General features: G+C 41.0%; 2 protein-coding genes across 6 annotated transcripts in view; one reads left to right on the top strand and one right to left on the bottom strand.

Moving 5' to 3' along the window:
* LOC129623203 (catenin alpha-2) overlaps positions 1-8613 on the bottom strand; it is a 674017-nt gene extending 665404 nt beyond the window's left edge. For all 5 annotated transcript variants that reach the window (XM_055540375.1, XM_055540377.1, XM_055540378.1 and 2 more), the window contains exon 1: positions 8363-8613. The gene's annotated coding sequence lies outside the window, so the exon portion shown is untranslated. The remainder of the gene's footprint in view (positions 1-8362) is intronic.
* Positions 8614-9597: 984 nt separating this feature from the next.
* The window catches only part of LOC129623818 (craniofacial development protein 2-like), a gene marked incomplete at its 3' end in the record, with an annotated part of 51052 nt that continues 45971 nt past the window's right edge, over positions 9598-14678 (top strand). Inside the window, exons 1-2 of the mRNA XM_055541738.1 lie at positions 9598-9710; positions 10140-10183. Of these exons, the coding sequence (XP_055397713.1) occupies positions 9598-9710; positions 10140-10183 (157 nt within the window). The remainder of the gene's footprint in view (positions 9711-10139; positions 10184-14678) is intronic.

Consider the following 14678-nt stretch of genomic DNA (forward strand, 5'->3'; position numbering starts at 1 on the left):
TTTCAGATATACAGAGATAGAAATAGAGATACATAGGTCTAGCAAATCTGAAGTCTTTTGAAAAACAAAAGTTTTTGTTGTTTTTTTTTAATTTGGATAAAGTCTAGTTTATCTTTTTCCTTTAACTTTATTATTAAAGCTTTTAGGACCTACTTTATCTAACTCATCTTTGCTGCTGCTAAGTCACTTCAGTCGTGTCCGACTCTGTGTGACCCCATAGACGGCAGCCCACCAGGCTCCCCCGTCCCTGGGATTCGCCAGGCAAGAACACTGGAGGGGGTTGCCATTTTCTTCTCCACTAACTCATCTTTATCTAACCCCAAATCATAAAGAGTTTCTCCTGTAATTTCTTTTGCTAACTGCTAAGCCGCTTCAGTCGTGTCCGACTCTGTGCAACCCCAGAGACGGCAGCCCACCAGGCTCCCCCGTCCCTGGGATTCTCCAGGCAAGAACACTGGAGTGGGTTGCCATTTCCTTCTCCAATGAGTGAAAGTGAAGTAGCTCAGTCGTGTCGGACCCTCAGTGACCCCATGGACTGCAGCCTACCAAGCTCCTCTGTGCATGGGATTTTCCAGGCAGAGTACTGGAGTGGGGTGCCATTAAACTCTGAACTTTCCTTTTTTGTGCTCAGTCATGTCCAACTCTTTGCAACATCATGGACTGTAGCCCACCAGACTCCTCTGTCCATGGGATTTCCCAGGCAAGAATACTGGAGTAGGTCGCCATGCCTTCCTCCAGGGGATCTTCCTGACCCAGGGGATCTTCTTGACCCAGGGATCAAACCCATGTCTCCTGTAACTCCTGCACTGGCAGGCAGGTTTTTTTACCATTGTGTCATCTGGGAAGTCTAACCACAGACAAATCTCAAACACATTATACTCATTGAAAGGAGGAGACACAAATGAGTACATATTCTATGATTCAACCTATATTCACTTTTGGAACAGCAATATTCACTTTTGGACTAGTCTATAGAGACAGAAAGCAGATCAAACAGAAGGGCATTTTTCAGGGCAATGGAAATATTCTATATCTTAATTGCAGTGGTGGTTACACAGGTATATTTATCAATGCACAACAGCAGTTTAAATGGATGTACTTCTTATATATAAACTATATCTCAACAAATTTGATCATAAAAAAAATTTAATGGAGCTGGATTGGTTGAAAGACAGACAATCAAACAGTCCTGTGGGATAGGATTTGAGGGATAAGCAAAATTTTGCTTGTGCCCAAGGCAAAAATATTAACCTTAGCGTATATGTAACTACTTTTATAAATATTTCCTAATTCTAAACTCATTAATGCCATATAGTGTTTCAAAGGCAGTGGCATTACTCCAACAAGCCAAACATATACTAGGCTAGTCCCTATCTGGAGGTAGCAGCTGAGTTGTATCTCCAGTCCAAGAAGGATTTTTTTAAAAAGGAGAGAAAGGGAAGGATGGAGAGGTTAAAAAAGGGACAGATTTTTTTAGTTCTCCTTTGGCCCAGAGACTCTACGAACCTAAATTTGCAGTTTCCTTGGGAAAGGGATGGACCTTTGTTGGCAAGTAATGTCCCTATGACAAGGAGGCCTGACATGCTGCAATTCGTGTCGCAAAGAGTTGGACACGACTGAGCGACTGAACTAAACTGGGCAAGGGAAAGCATGTGACACTGAAGGTAAAGGTTTTTCTCATGCAGGAACAGTATATATTTCAAAAGAAAAGAAAAAAAACAAATAGGACACAGTAAGAAATAAATCATTACACCTTGAAATTTTAAGGGAAGTTCACATGTGGAATTACAGAATTTTATAGCTAGAAGACACTCTATATCGTCATGTCCATTGCAAGTCACTTAAAAAAGGTACAGATTAAATTAATAAGCCTTGGAGGGTTTCCAGTTTGTTTAGTCACACAGTAAAGAATCTGCCTGCAATGCAGAGACTCGGGTTCAAAACCTAGGTCAGGAAAGTCCCCTGGAAAAGGGAATAGGTACCCACTCCAATATTCCTGTAGAAACCCATGGACAGAGGAGCCTAGCAGGTTACAGTCCATGGGCTCGCAGAGTCAGACATGACTGGGAGACGTTCACTTCCCTTCACTTAGTCAATCAGTTGAAAATCTGGAGGAAAAACCCAGGTGTCCTAATTCCTGATTCAGTTTTGTGATAAAATTGTACTTTCTAGCCCAATGCTCTGCATGGAGCAGACATTTAAAAAAATACCTCTTGAATGAATTCATGTTAGATAAATGTGATTTTTAAAATGCATAGAAAGCATAACTGAATAGAGGGATAAATTTAGATGATGACACTTTTTTCTTCCCCCAATGAGTTCTGTATATACTTCTTTATGCCATTTCTGCATTTAAAAGGAAAACAGAAGCACATTTTGTGAAATTACTCTGGCAGGTATCGATGTCTAAAGAAAAATACTGGGGACAACTGGTAAACTCTCAAGAGTTAGGGGACACCTTTTCTAAGAAATAGTTGAGGGCAATTAGCTCTTCATGAGGTAGTTAAGGGACATGTCTACCTCCTTACTAAAAGATGCATCAATGATATTTAACAACTGCCTCAATCCAACCAGTCAATCCTAAAGGAAATCATTCCTGAATATTCATTGGAAGGACAGATGCTGAAGCTGAAACTCCAGTACTTTGGCCACCTGCTGCAAAGAACCAATTCACTGGAAAAGACCCTGATGCTGGGAAAGATTGAAGGCAGGAAGAGAAGGGGATGACAGAGGATGAGATGCTTGGATGGCATCACCAACACAATGGATGTGGGTTTGAGTAGGGTCTGGGAGTTTGGTGATGGACAGTGTAGCCTGGCGTGCAGTCCATGGGTCACAAAGAATCAGACACAACTGAGCAACTGGACTGAACTGACTGAACTGAATTCAAGCCCTATGAATTAAAGATAAAATTTTAAGACTGTATTCTTCTCATGGAAATGTTGTCTAATCACAAAATCAGAAGAGAATGAACCATACCCTGTTATCTTAAAGCTCAAGAACCATAAGGTAGAAATAAGATAGATACAAAGAAACAGTAAGAAATAAAATGATACACAGAGAACATCAGGACTGCTTTACAATGTACCAGAGAAACAGATTTGGAAAAAACTTGCTGACAGTCCCTCCCACAGGCACACCAAGGGACTAGAATGACTGATAGTGAGCTTTAGATGTCACAAGCTGATCTCATGTTACATAAGAAAATCGGCTTCCCCACCTCAGAAATTACACATGCCACCAGTGAAGAGGCAGTAAAGAGGCAAAAAGGATAGCTGAAACTGCTGGGCAGAGAGCTCCAAAAACTAACATGAAATTTACACTTTCTTTCCATCCATCATTTCTGAGCCCTCTTGCCCTCTTGCTCTCTACTTACAAAATAAATACCCAACTCAAAAGTTGATGGAGACAGATCTGAGTTTTGCCCACTTGCTCTGGTACAAATATCAGATTCTCTGGTCTTTTACGGAGTCACTGTGGTTTCTGAGTAGCTGTCAAAGAACTGACATACCCCCACTGGAGTTCATAGCTTGAGTTGTGAAATATCAAGGTGCCATGAAAAAAAAGGATCTTGGATTTACCGTAGATATCTAACAAACAATATAAGCCCCATTTACACATACGAGCATATTACAAGTGTCCTATGAACTGAACAAGCAGTTAAAAAGTTTTTAGCTCAATAGATGAAACAAAATTAACTTTATCTCATCCTTATTCTACTTTTCCATGTTCTCTATAAGTTAAGGTCATTGCTTAACTTACAGAGAACATAGTTGCTTCTTTTTCATTCCTGTTAATGCACATTATCTTCACATCTGAAAAATAATAGTCTGAGTTGTATATATAGATATGGCCTTTAAATAAGAATGAATAAAAGCCCTATAAAATTAAGCTGTATAAGGTCAGACTATCACTTTTGTATAATGAGTTATAATGTCAAAGAGCTGTGGAATGCATATTTGTGGTTGAGTTAGAATTCAGCTCGAAAGTAAAAATTCACTTATGAGGAAAATTAAAGCATCTAAAAGTAGTTTTTCAAAAATCACTGGTGCTTTAATATGAAACTGACTAGAAGTGATACATTGGAAAAAGTTTTATTTACATCTGCTGCATCCTTAAAACATCAGAATATTAAGAAAACTTCCAAAATGGAAAATAAAAATGCTACAGTCTGTGTCTGTTAAACTTCTAGTTTTGGGAAATACATTCATGTTTTTAACCATATATATCTTAAGATAATATCCATGAGATTAATTTTGTGTATATTAGAACTACAAAAAATAATTATAGAGTATTTTACTATTTTGGAGAAAAGAATGAAATTATGTCTATCTATTAAAAATAAACATGAGTACTATAAACACTGAAACTTGTAACTTGTAGGTAAATTTTTCTGGAAATCCTTTTTCGATAAAATAACACAAATCATTTATGCTTTTGGATCCAATAAACACCAGTCAAAACTAAAGACATGTCAACAGACATAGCCAATGGGCAACTATCACCCCACACTGAGCTGGTGTTTACTTGCTCAGTACACTATCCCAGACAGACCTTCTGTTACCATCACACCCTAGTCTCCCAGCAAACACTTGAAAAGAGCATAACTCATTGAGAATCATTAATAATCTCGAACACCAAAAAAAAGAAAAAAAAGAAAGTTCCAGCAAATACAAGTACCCTAATAATGCCCAGCTTTATGTATGACAAAATAAAATAATAATGGCTACTATTCTCCAAGTATGTATTCTGGAATATTCCTTGTAGTTAAGGCAAAACAAGAGAGAGTTGAGATAATCATGATATTAAATCTTTATTATTTAGAAAGGTCAACTTTCTGTCTTGAAGTTTAAAGAAAAGAGACAGAAAGAATACTCTGGGTCCTCACTGTGACACAGACCTTGAATCCTGTGTTTTTGTGTGGGGTTTTGTGTAAGACAAAGAACTGAAACAGGTCCTCTGGTTAGCTGCACATTCTGTGCTAAAATGGATCCCACAATACAACAAGTTGTCTTGTCCCGAGTGAGAGGCTAATTACTCTGACCGTATGTGTTTAACACTGTTTAATACACTCCCCAGTAGTCAAGTAATCAGTCTTCCCAAACACACCGGTGTTTCTCCCCTCTGCTTTTGTTCCAGCTGTGTACCCACCCTGCATGAAACCCTTCCAAGCACCACTACAACTCCTGAATATTATCGTTCTTAGACTACATAAATAACTGTCCTCTCCAGAATCCCTCTAACCACTTACCTGCTTTTTATTTCTTTCCAGCATATAATCATATATTGTCTTAGATTGTTTTAAATCATTTTCCTAATTATAATACTGTTTAAGATATGCTTTGTTTATTCCAAGTACTGTGATTAACACATTTAACCCTTTAAGTAATCCTAAGAATCAAGGTCTACCATAATTCCCATTTTGCAAATGAGGGGAAGGGCTTAAATAATACACAAGGGCATAACACTACTACGTAAGTAGAGCATGCACTCAAATCTAAAGCTCTCTCCAAAGATCTTGCTCTTTACAACACTGTGAAATATGACCTCATGCAAAAGCCTGTTCTCAACTAGGCTGTAAGCTAAGGTCAAAGACAGTGTCTTTTTACTTCTTTTGAAAACCTCATACACTTAGCTTAGGGTTGCACGGTTTTAAGAGCTCTGAGAAAACCATAGAGAATGTTCCAGAATATTTGCTACAGGGTCTATAAGATGTACTACTGGGTTTTTATCTGTACCATACATTGTTAAAGGTCTAGTCAAGTAAAGCAAGAAGTCTCCAGAAGTTAAATTCTTCAGAGGAAGTTGGTTGGACTTTATCTGTAAAGTGAATAATGATCAGAGTAGCAGAGCTGCTTTTTTAAGACACTAGTTCTTCAGTTTCATATTTTGTTCATTTTACTCAAGTCTCTCTCAAAATCTTGCTGTAAACAAATGTTATCTTCTCTTCTATTTGTTAATAACTTGTAAATTTTGTTTTCACTCACTAGATGAATGTTTACAAAGCAGACAAATAAACAGTATTTTTCTTTCCATAGTAAGCACAGTATTAAAAACAGAGGCATACACCCACATCACTCTGTAAATCAAAACTGCGATCAAGGAAGAGCAGGGCTGTCTGAGGGGCTGCCTCCTCCCCTAGCTCACAACCACAAAGCTCCACAGAGAAAGAACAGTAGAGATGTTAGAAGAGGGGAAAGTCATTTGAAAGTAAATTAGGACAAAACTAATGGATTGTGTTCATATATAACTACTATCAAAGGTTTTTACTAGCTTCATGGCATTCCAGGAAAATGAACAAAAGCAAAACAGAACAGCCTTGCCTATAATTGTGTTAGCTATTAAGTAATGTAACCACTCAAATATGGATAGGGTTGACGGCAATTCTGCAACAGGACATTGGTAACACTGACAATTCCACCAAGCTTCAGCCAAGCCATTAATGGAATTGCAATCCTATCAAGGGGAGTTGGGGCAAGGGGTGGATCCATCATTCCTAATATCATGCACTTCCCCCAAAAAAACTGATTCAGATGATTAACTGTGTCAGCTCTTTGTCAAATCAGCACTCAATCACTTTGGAAGGTAATTCTCTTCAACTCAACTCCTATTTTACATTCCCATAAAATATGAAAGTGCATATTGCACCACTAGCCTATAATAACTTAAATGAAAAGGAAAAAAAATCAACAATTTGCTCCACAGCATAGTTTCTTACTGGAAGCTTCATTGCATCCACCATTAATTTCAGTCCCTCAGTGCCTCCCCACACATCCATTAAACATAAAATACAGCTATCTGTAGAAATTAAGGGTTTTTATTTTTGTGCGTTTTTTTAAAGGTGAGCATAGATAAAACAAAATACAGGCTTCTAAACAGTCCATTTCTGAGTTATACTTATCCTACTTGTTGGATCTTTCTGAAATGATGAACACACTAAAAATTCTGAGGCAGGGCTATCCCATCAGGTATGAATAAACTTTCAGCAGCAACACTTGCTAAAAGGAGCATTGCCAAATCACTATTAATATATATAACAGAAGGGGTTAGAGTGTACGCTAAAGAAAGCAAAGTAAAATATATCACTTGGTGAAAATAAACGGTGCAAAACCAACTGAAATTTTAAATTGTTCACAACGGTCTCAAAGATAATTCAACTTTCCCATTGGTATACACCACAAACAGAATCACACAGTGCTTTTCAAACATCTTCACGATTTCTGTAAGGTGCATGAGAAAAGGTAAGGGTATCTGCTAAAGGTATCATGCAGCTAATTCTATCAAAACGATACATCTCTAAGCCTGTGGAGTATAACCTCATCACTCCAGTCTATTGTCCTCCTTTAGAAGTTAACTCATGATGAACAAAAGTGCCTCTCTTCCACTCCTCTGCTCTGTTTTCCAAAATCCATCTACCCTAGTGTTTTTGTATGCTGACCCAAACATTCCACAAATAATGCTGGGGTACACACATTAAAGTTTTAGAGTTTCTGCCTCTAAAGTAGACAGTGGCAGAACTAAGCACACAAGGGCTCAATTTCAAGGCACATATTGGGCGGGTGGTTTGAAAATATCAATTCAAAGAGGCCTAGGGAAAAGAGATACAGGCATCCACCGCCACCACCCTCCCTCTCCCCTCCCCTCTTCTTCTCTTGTTCTCTTCCTCTCTCCTCGTCCCCCCTTGTGGCTTCTCACACAGAGACAATCAAAGCCGGGAAAACTGGGTTTTAAATTAGTGACACACACACTGGGAATATGTAATTCCCCAGAAGGAAAAAAGAAACTGCTACAGAGGGGCGTGGGGGGTTGTTGGCAACATGTCTAAGTGACAACCCTCCCCACCCCCACCCTAATACAGCACAAATCCACAGATTCTTCCTCGACCCTCTTCTCCTTCCAGTTCCCGGTACTCTATCCAACTTGACCCTTAATCCAAACAACACAGAGATCCACAGGGCATCCGCTGTGCAAGAGCGTGTCTCTCAGTAGATGTGCCAAATTTTTTGGAAGCCCCTGAATCCGGACAGTTGTACCAGGCAAGGGATCTCCCACTGGGGAAGGGGTGAAGAAAGGAGGGAAAAAAAGAGATGAAGACAAGAGGAAAGCGAGGCAGAGCTGCGCTCTGGAGGGACTGGCTGCAAGGAAGACAGGGAAGAAAGAAAGGGTGGGAAGGAAGCGGGGCTGGGAGAAAAGAAGAAAGGGATGAAAGAAAGGCTGGAAGGGGAGAGGAGAGAGGGATGTTGGGAAGGATGAGGGCGGGAGGGTTGGGGAGCAGGGAGGGAGGGGAGGACGCAGAGGATGGGAGGGAGACAGGGAGGGAGGGAGGCAGGCAAGGATGGAGGATGCTCTGCCCGGGACTCACCTCTGTGGGTCGGTGGGAGTTTCTCGCCCTCCTCCTCTCTCTCGTCCGTTCCCAGCAGCTGGAGGGGTAACCACTGACGGGACCAGTGGTTTTGAAGCGGCGGCGGGGAAGAGGGCAGCAGCTGCAGCAGCCGCCTCTGGCCGAGGTGCGGTGCCTCCCGCTCCGCCCGCCAGCCCGGGTCTCCGCCTCACTCGCGGCTGGAAGCAAAGCCGCTCCCCCCTCCCCCCGCCCGCCCCGCGTCCTGCCCAAGCGCGAGCGGCAGCGGCCCGGATCGCCGCTAGGGGAAGCGGCCAGTGCGCAGGCGCAGCCGCCTGCTCGCTTGCGCGCCCCCGCGGCCCCCGGGCCCCCGCGGCTCGACGCTCCGCAGGGCTAGGGCAGGCACGGGGTGGAAGCCACGGGCGCGCGCGGCCTGGGGAGCGCCGAGCGGGCGGGGCGGGGCTGGGCGGGGCTGGGCGGGGCAGAGCGGGGGAGCGAGGCCGGCAGCGCCGCAGGTGGGGGGAGGGGACAGTGGTGAAGGGGCACTGCCGAAGGGCGCAGGTGCCGTGTCCATGACAACAGCGTTACCCTGCGGGCGGGGACGCAGTGAGCCGCCCGAAGACCAGGGACAGACACCCACCGAGTGCGGGAGAGGTCCTAGGGGAGAAGGGGATAGGGCTTGCAGAGCAGGAAAAAAGGGTGAGCGAGAGAAAGCGAGTCGCTGGAGGAGGGCAGGGCCCCAGTGCAGTGAAGGTTGTGACCGACGCCGGAGAGAGGTTTTGAGGGACAAAGAGGGGGCTGCGCTTTAAAAGGGACTAAAAGAGGATGGAAGTATTAAAACAAGTGAAACGTTCTCATTTCACAAGCCTGTATTGAGTGCTGTCTCTGAAAAGGGCATTGTGATTCTTTTATCAATTCAAAGACTGTTACTGAGACCCTAATTTGTACCAGGCACTCTACTTAGGCATTTTGAGATATCCAAAAATGTATAGTATAAGGTGTTTGTCCTCGTGGAGGTTATGCTTTAGTTGAGGAACTTACATGGAGATTTCATGGAGCACGTGCTCCGCCTACCACCATCAGCTGGGGCTTGATGATAGTGGAATGTAACTGTTACAAAAGTGCTAGAACCAAAAAATATGCACAGCTATATCAAACGTGAAAGGTAAGTTATAGCTGCCTTTGTTCTGCCACAGTGCCAAGTGACTTTTTAAATCAAGAGAGAAAAATAAAGATAAACAAACCAATGGCAGTTTGGTATGATAGAAGTGATACTGGCCTCCTCTCCTACAAGCATCAGTGTGTTTGTTCATGCACGGATTTATATCACATGGTGCACGCATTTTTTACACTCCTTCATTGGCAGCGTCAGGTATGTTACACCCCCTCTCATTACCAACCTGGTATCAGCTGCAGTTGTTTTAAGATTGTCAAAACCCTGTGATTTATTCTCTCCAGGCGAAGACTTTATACCTCTATCTCTGTCTATTCCTCTTTCTCCCCCAATATCTTTTTGCCTTTCTTTTCTATTGTCATCACCACTTAACCATTTTAAAAAAAAAAAAATCCGTGGGAGAAAATGGACAGGAGTTACCAGATGTAGGATTAAGGAGAAAAAAAAAAAAAAAATCCCTCAACCTGAAACGATGCTTCAGGACCATGGACAGTGCTGTCGCATGCTCCTCCCGCCCAGCTTGATCCTAGGCTCAGCCTATCGATTCTGGAGAAAGACGCTAAGAAAGTACTGAGCGTGCTTCAAGAAGTAAATTCCGAATGCCAAATGATTTCTGATAAAACACAGGAACGGAGTAGAAAACGAGAAACGCGTACCATGGACTGGAACAAGTAGGAAGCAAGTGGGCTCAGCTAGATTTTGAGTAAAAAAATGGGTAAGATTTAATGAAGCACCACAGGACCCTAAAGTGGTAAGAGGGAAATAGATCCCTCAGGGAGGTACTTGAATAAAAATAGGAAGTATCTTCCTGGAGTTGGAGAACACCTCTGATTTCAGATGGTCCAAGAACGTGGAAAAGGTTAAAAGTAGTCCCAGTTAAATGAGATACAATACTCTCTCAAGGATGTTTTGTTGTTGTTACTCCGATTTCTCATTCTCTGGTCAGGCTGATGGGGCAATAAACCAAAACATACAGACCGAAGGATTATGAAACCTCTGTTTAATGTTGAGAACATTCATTTGTAGCTTTGTACACTGTTTTAAATTAGGCTTAAATTTATAATTCTCTGTTTTAACTGGCAGCAGACAGGGGGGAAAAAAAAAAAACCTAATGTAAACCAAGTGCTATCTTGTCAAAATGAGATGGCCCTTGTCTTTGTCTTGTAGTGACTTTTTAAAATATTAGATATTATTGGGAAAAAATTTAAAAGCTATTTGTAAAATATTTATCTTTTTTAAATTTTTTTGTCCGCATAATTACTTTAAATTAGAATTACAAACAACTGCGTAAAAGCCATCTCTTCTTTCTCAGGCCCCTGATCTTTCTCACTCTTCCTTCAAAATGCAACAAACTGTCAGTCAAATAATGATAAGAAATTACTCAGTCAATCCATTTAAGTAACCAGCAAGGAAATGACAGCTGAATTTTTTTTCTCCGTCTCCCAAAAATTTGCTAGCACTTTCATGTTTTGATTGAAGGGAAACCTCCAACCCCTACCTACTCTATGGAAACATCTAAATTGAGTATTTCTCTCAGATAATAGTATAAACATCCTTGTATAAATAATGGCTACTATTTAATACTGAAAAGCTATCATTTTATTTGTCCCCATTCTAAAGCAAGAGGAAATTTTTTAAATTTATTGCTTTTGTTTTGAGACCACTTGTGAGTCTGGCTGTTTTCAATTTTCTTGATTTAAGTGTTGTCCTTCATTTCAATGACTTAAACATATACAGCCCCAAGAAAAACAGGTTTTCCCCTCCCCCATTCATATTAAAGACATGTCAACCTAAGTAAGAAACAAGAGTACTGTTTAAAGTGCATTATTGTATACAAATGGAAAAAATACTGTATATATTTAACATGCAGTGATATGACATGTAGGTTTTTAGAACAAACTCCAAACCAAATCTAGTAAATCCTAAGTAAAACCATCCCTAGTGCTTATGCATTTAAGTATCAGGTCTCTACACACTGGGCCCCTCATTCGGTCTGTCAGCTCCTGAAATTTTTCAATCAAATCCTCCTGAGCAATTCATATTTTAGGTAGACTTTATATTTTATAGCAGTTTTAGATTCATAGCAAAGTTGAGAAGAAAGTACAGAGCATCCACATACCTCCTTCAGCTACACAGGCAAAAGCTCTCCACACTATTGATAGCTCATCACAATGGAAGATTTGTTAAAAACCTGTGTAGCTCGTCACAATGGAAGATTTGTTAAAAACCTGTGAACCTTCATTGACTTATCATTATCTCTTAAAGTCCATAGTTTGCACTAAAGTTCACTCTTGCTGAAATTTTTTGGGGTTTTGACAAATGTATAAACAGTGTATCCACCACTGTTTGATATATAATCATTTCAGTACCCTAAAATTCTTCTATACTCTGCCTATTCATTCTTCCCCTCAACCCCTGGTGACCTCTGATCTTTTTACTGTATCCATAGTTTTCCCTTTTCCAAAATGACATATAGCCGGAGTCGTACAGAGTGTAGTCTTTCAGATTCGCTTCTTTCATAGTAACACGCATCTAAGGTCCCTGCATGTCTTTTCATGACTCCATAACATTTCTTTCAGTGCTGAATAATGGTACACCAGTGTATGGATAATATTTCTCCATTGTCTAGATGTTCTACAGTCCATTCAACTACTAAAGGACATCTTAGATGCTTCCAACTTTTGACCATTATGAATAAAAACAACATAGAAAGTTTACTTTTTAAGATCTCCAAAATATGTCAGACCTTATCATGGATATTGCTGCATATGAGTGGTAAGGAAGTAAGTCAGTGTAAGTTTTAGTCACTCAGCCATGTCCGACTCTTTGTGATCCCATGGACTGTAGCCTGCCAGGCTCCTCTGTCCATGGAATTCTCCAGGCAAGAATACTGGAGTAAGTTGACATTTCCTTCTCCAGGGATCTTCCCAACCAAGGGATTGAATCTGGGTCTTCCTGCATTGCAGGCAGATTCTTCACTGCCTGAGCCACCAGGGAAGCTCTATCTGAGTAGTACCCAAAGATTTCTTAAATGTTTCAGCTTATTTTCTGTTGCCGTGCAACAGACTACTTCTATTGTCTATAAAATATCGGCCAATGAAACTTTCACTTTTGTTGTTTTTATGTACTCCATTATTTTAAAAAGCGCTAAATAACTTGTTTTGGAATTCTTGTTTTCTGCAGATTCTATCAACTATAACTTTCCATCTTCTAACATATTTATCATTCATCAGTTGCTCAGTCGCTAAGTTGTGTCCAATTCTTGGCGACCCCATGGACTGCAGCACACCAGCCTCCATTCTCCTCCACTATCTTTGAAGTTTGCTCAAATTCATGTCCATTGAGTCGGTGATGCTATCTAAAGATCTCATCCTCTGCTGCCCTTTTCTCCTTTTGCCTTCAGTCTTTCCCAATATCAGGAAGTTTTCCAGTGAGTAAGGCTCTTCACATCAAGTGCCCAAAGCATTGGAGCTTCAGCTTCTGCATCAGTCCTCCCAATGAATATCCAAGGTTGATTTCCTTTATTTTTTTTTTTAATTTTATTTTATTTTTAAACTTTACATAACTGTATTAGTTTTGCCAAATATCAAAATGAATCCGCCACAGGTATACATGTGTTCCCCATCCTGAACCCTCCTCCCTCCTCCCTCCCCATTCCATCCCTCTGGGTCGTCCCAGTGCACCAGCCCCAAGCATCCAGTATCATGCATCGAACCTGGACTGGCAACTCATTTCAACATGATATTTTACATGTTTCAATGCCATTCTCCCAAATCTTCCCACCCTCTCCCTCTCCCACAGATTCCATAAGACTGTTCTATACATCAGTGTCTCTTTTGCTGTCTCGTACACAGGGTTATTGTTACCATCTTTCTAAATTCCATATATATGCGTTAGTATACTGTATTGGTGTTTTTCTTTCTGGCTTACTTCACTATTCCTTTAGAATTGACTGCTTTGTTCTCCTTGGAGTTCAAGGGACTCTCGAGTCCTCTCCAGCACCACAATTCAAAAACATCAATTCTTTGGTGCCTACCCTTTTTTATAGTCCAGCTCTCACAGGTGTACATGACTACTGGAAAAACAACAGCTTGTCTATACAGACCTTTGTCAGCAAAGTAGTGTCTCTGTATTTTTTAATACTCTATCTAGCTTTGTCATAGCTTTCCTTCCAAGAAGTAAGCATCTTTTAATTTCATGGCTGCAGTCACCATCAGCAGTGATTTTGGAGCCCAAGAAAATAAAATCTGTCACTGCTTCTGCTTTTTCCTCTTTGATTTGCCATGAAGTGATGGGAAAGAATGCCATAATCTTAGATTTTTAATGTTGAGTTTCAAGCCAGTGTTTTCACTCTCCCCTTTCACGTGCATTAAGAGGTTCTTTAGTTCCTCTTCAATTTCTGCCATTAGAGTGGTAACATTTGCATATCTGAGGTTGTTGATATTTCTTTCAGCAATCTTGATTCCAACTTGTGATTCTTCCAGCCAGGCATTTCACGTGATGTACTGTGCATATAAGTTAAGTAAGCAGGGTGACAACATACAGCCTTGATGTACTACTCCTTTCTCAATTTGGCACTGGTCAGTTGTTCCATGTCTGATTCTAACTGTTGCTTCTTGACCCACATACAGGTTTCTGAGGAGGCAAGTAAGGTGGTCTGGTACTCCCATCTTTTGAAGAATTTTCCACAGTTCATTGTGATCCACACAGTCAAAGGTTTGAGCATAGTCAATGAGGCAGAAGAAGATGTTTTTTCTGTAATTCTCTTGATTTCTCCATGATCCAACAAATGTTGGCAATTTGACTTCTGGTTCCCCTGCCATTTATAAACCCAGCTTGTACATCTGGGAGTTCTCAGTTCACACACTGCTGGAGCCTAGCTTGGAGGATTTTGAGCATTACCCTGCTAGCATATGAAATGAGCACAGCTGTACAGTAGTTTGTACATTCTTAGGCATTGCACCTCTTTGGGATATGAATGAAAACTGACCTTTTCCAGTCCTATGGCCACTGCTGAGTTTTCCAAATTTGGTAACATTTTGAGGGACAGGGAGGCCTGGTGTGCTGTGGTTCATGGGGTCACAAAGAGTCAGACATGAATGAGCGGCTGAACTGAACTGAACTGAGTGTAACATTTTAACATCATCTTCTACAATTTGAAATAGC

The sequence above is a fragment of the Bubalus kerabau genome, chromosome 11, assembly GCF_029407905.1.
Source record: "Bubalus kerabau isolate K-KA32 ecotype Philippines breed swamp buffalo chromosome 11, PCC_UOA_SB_1v2, whole genome shotgun sequence".
NCBI classification, from domain to species: domain Eukaryota; kingdom Metazoa; phylum Chordata; class Mammalia; order Artiodactyla; family Bovidae; genus Bubalus; species Bubalus kerabau.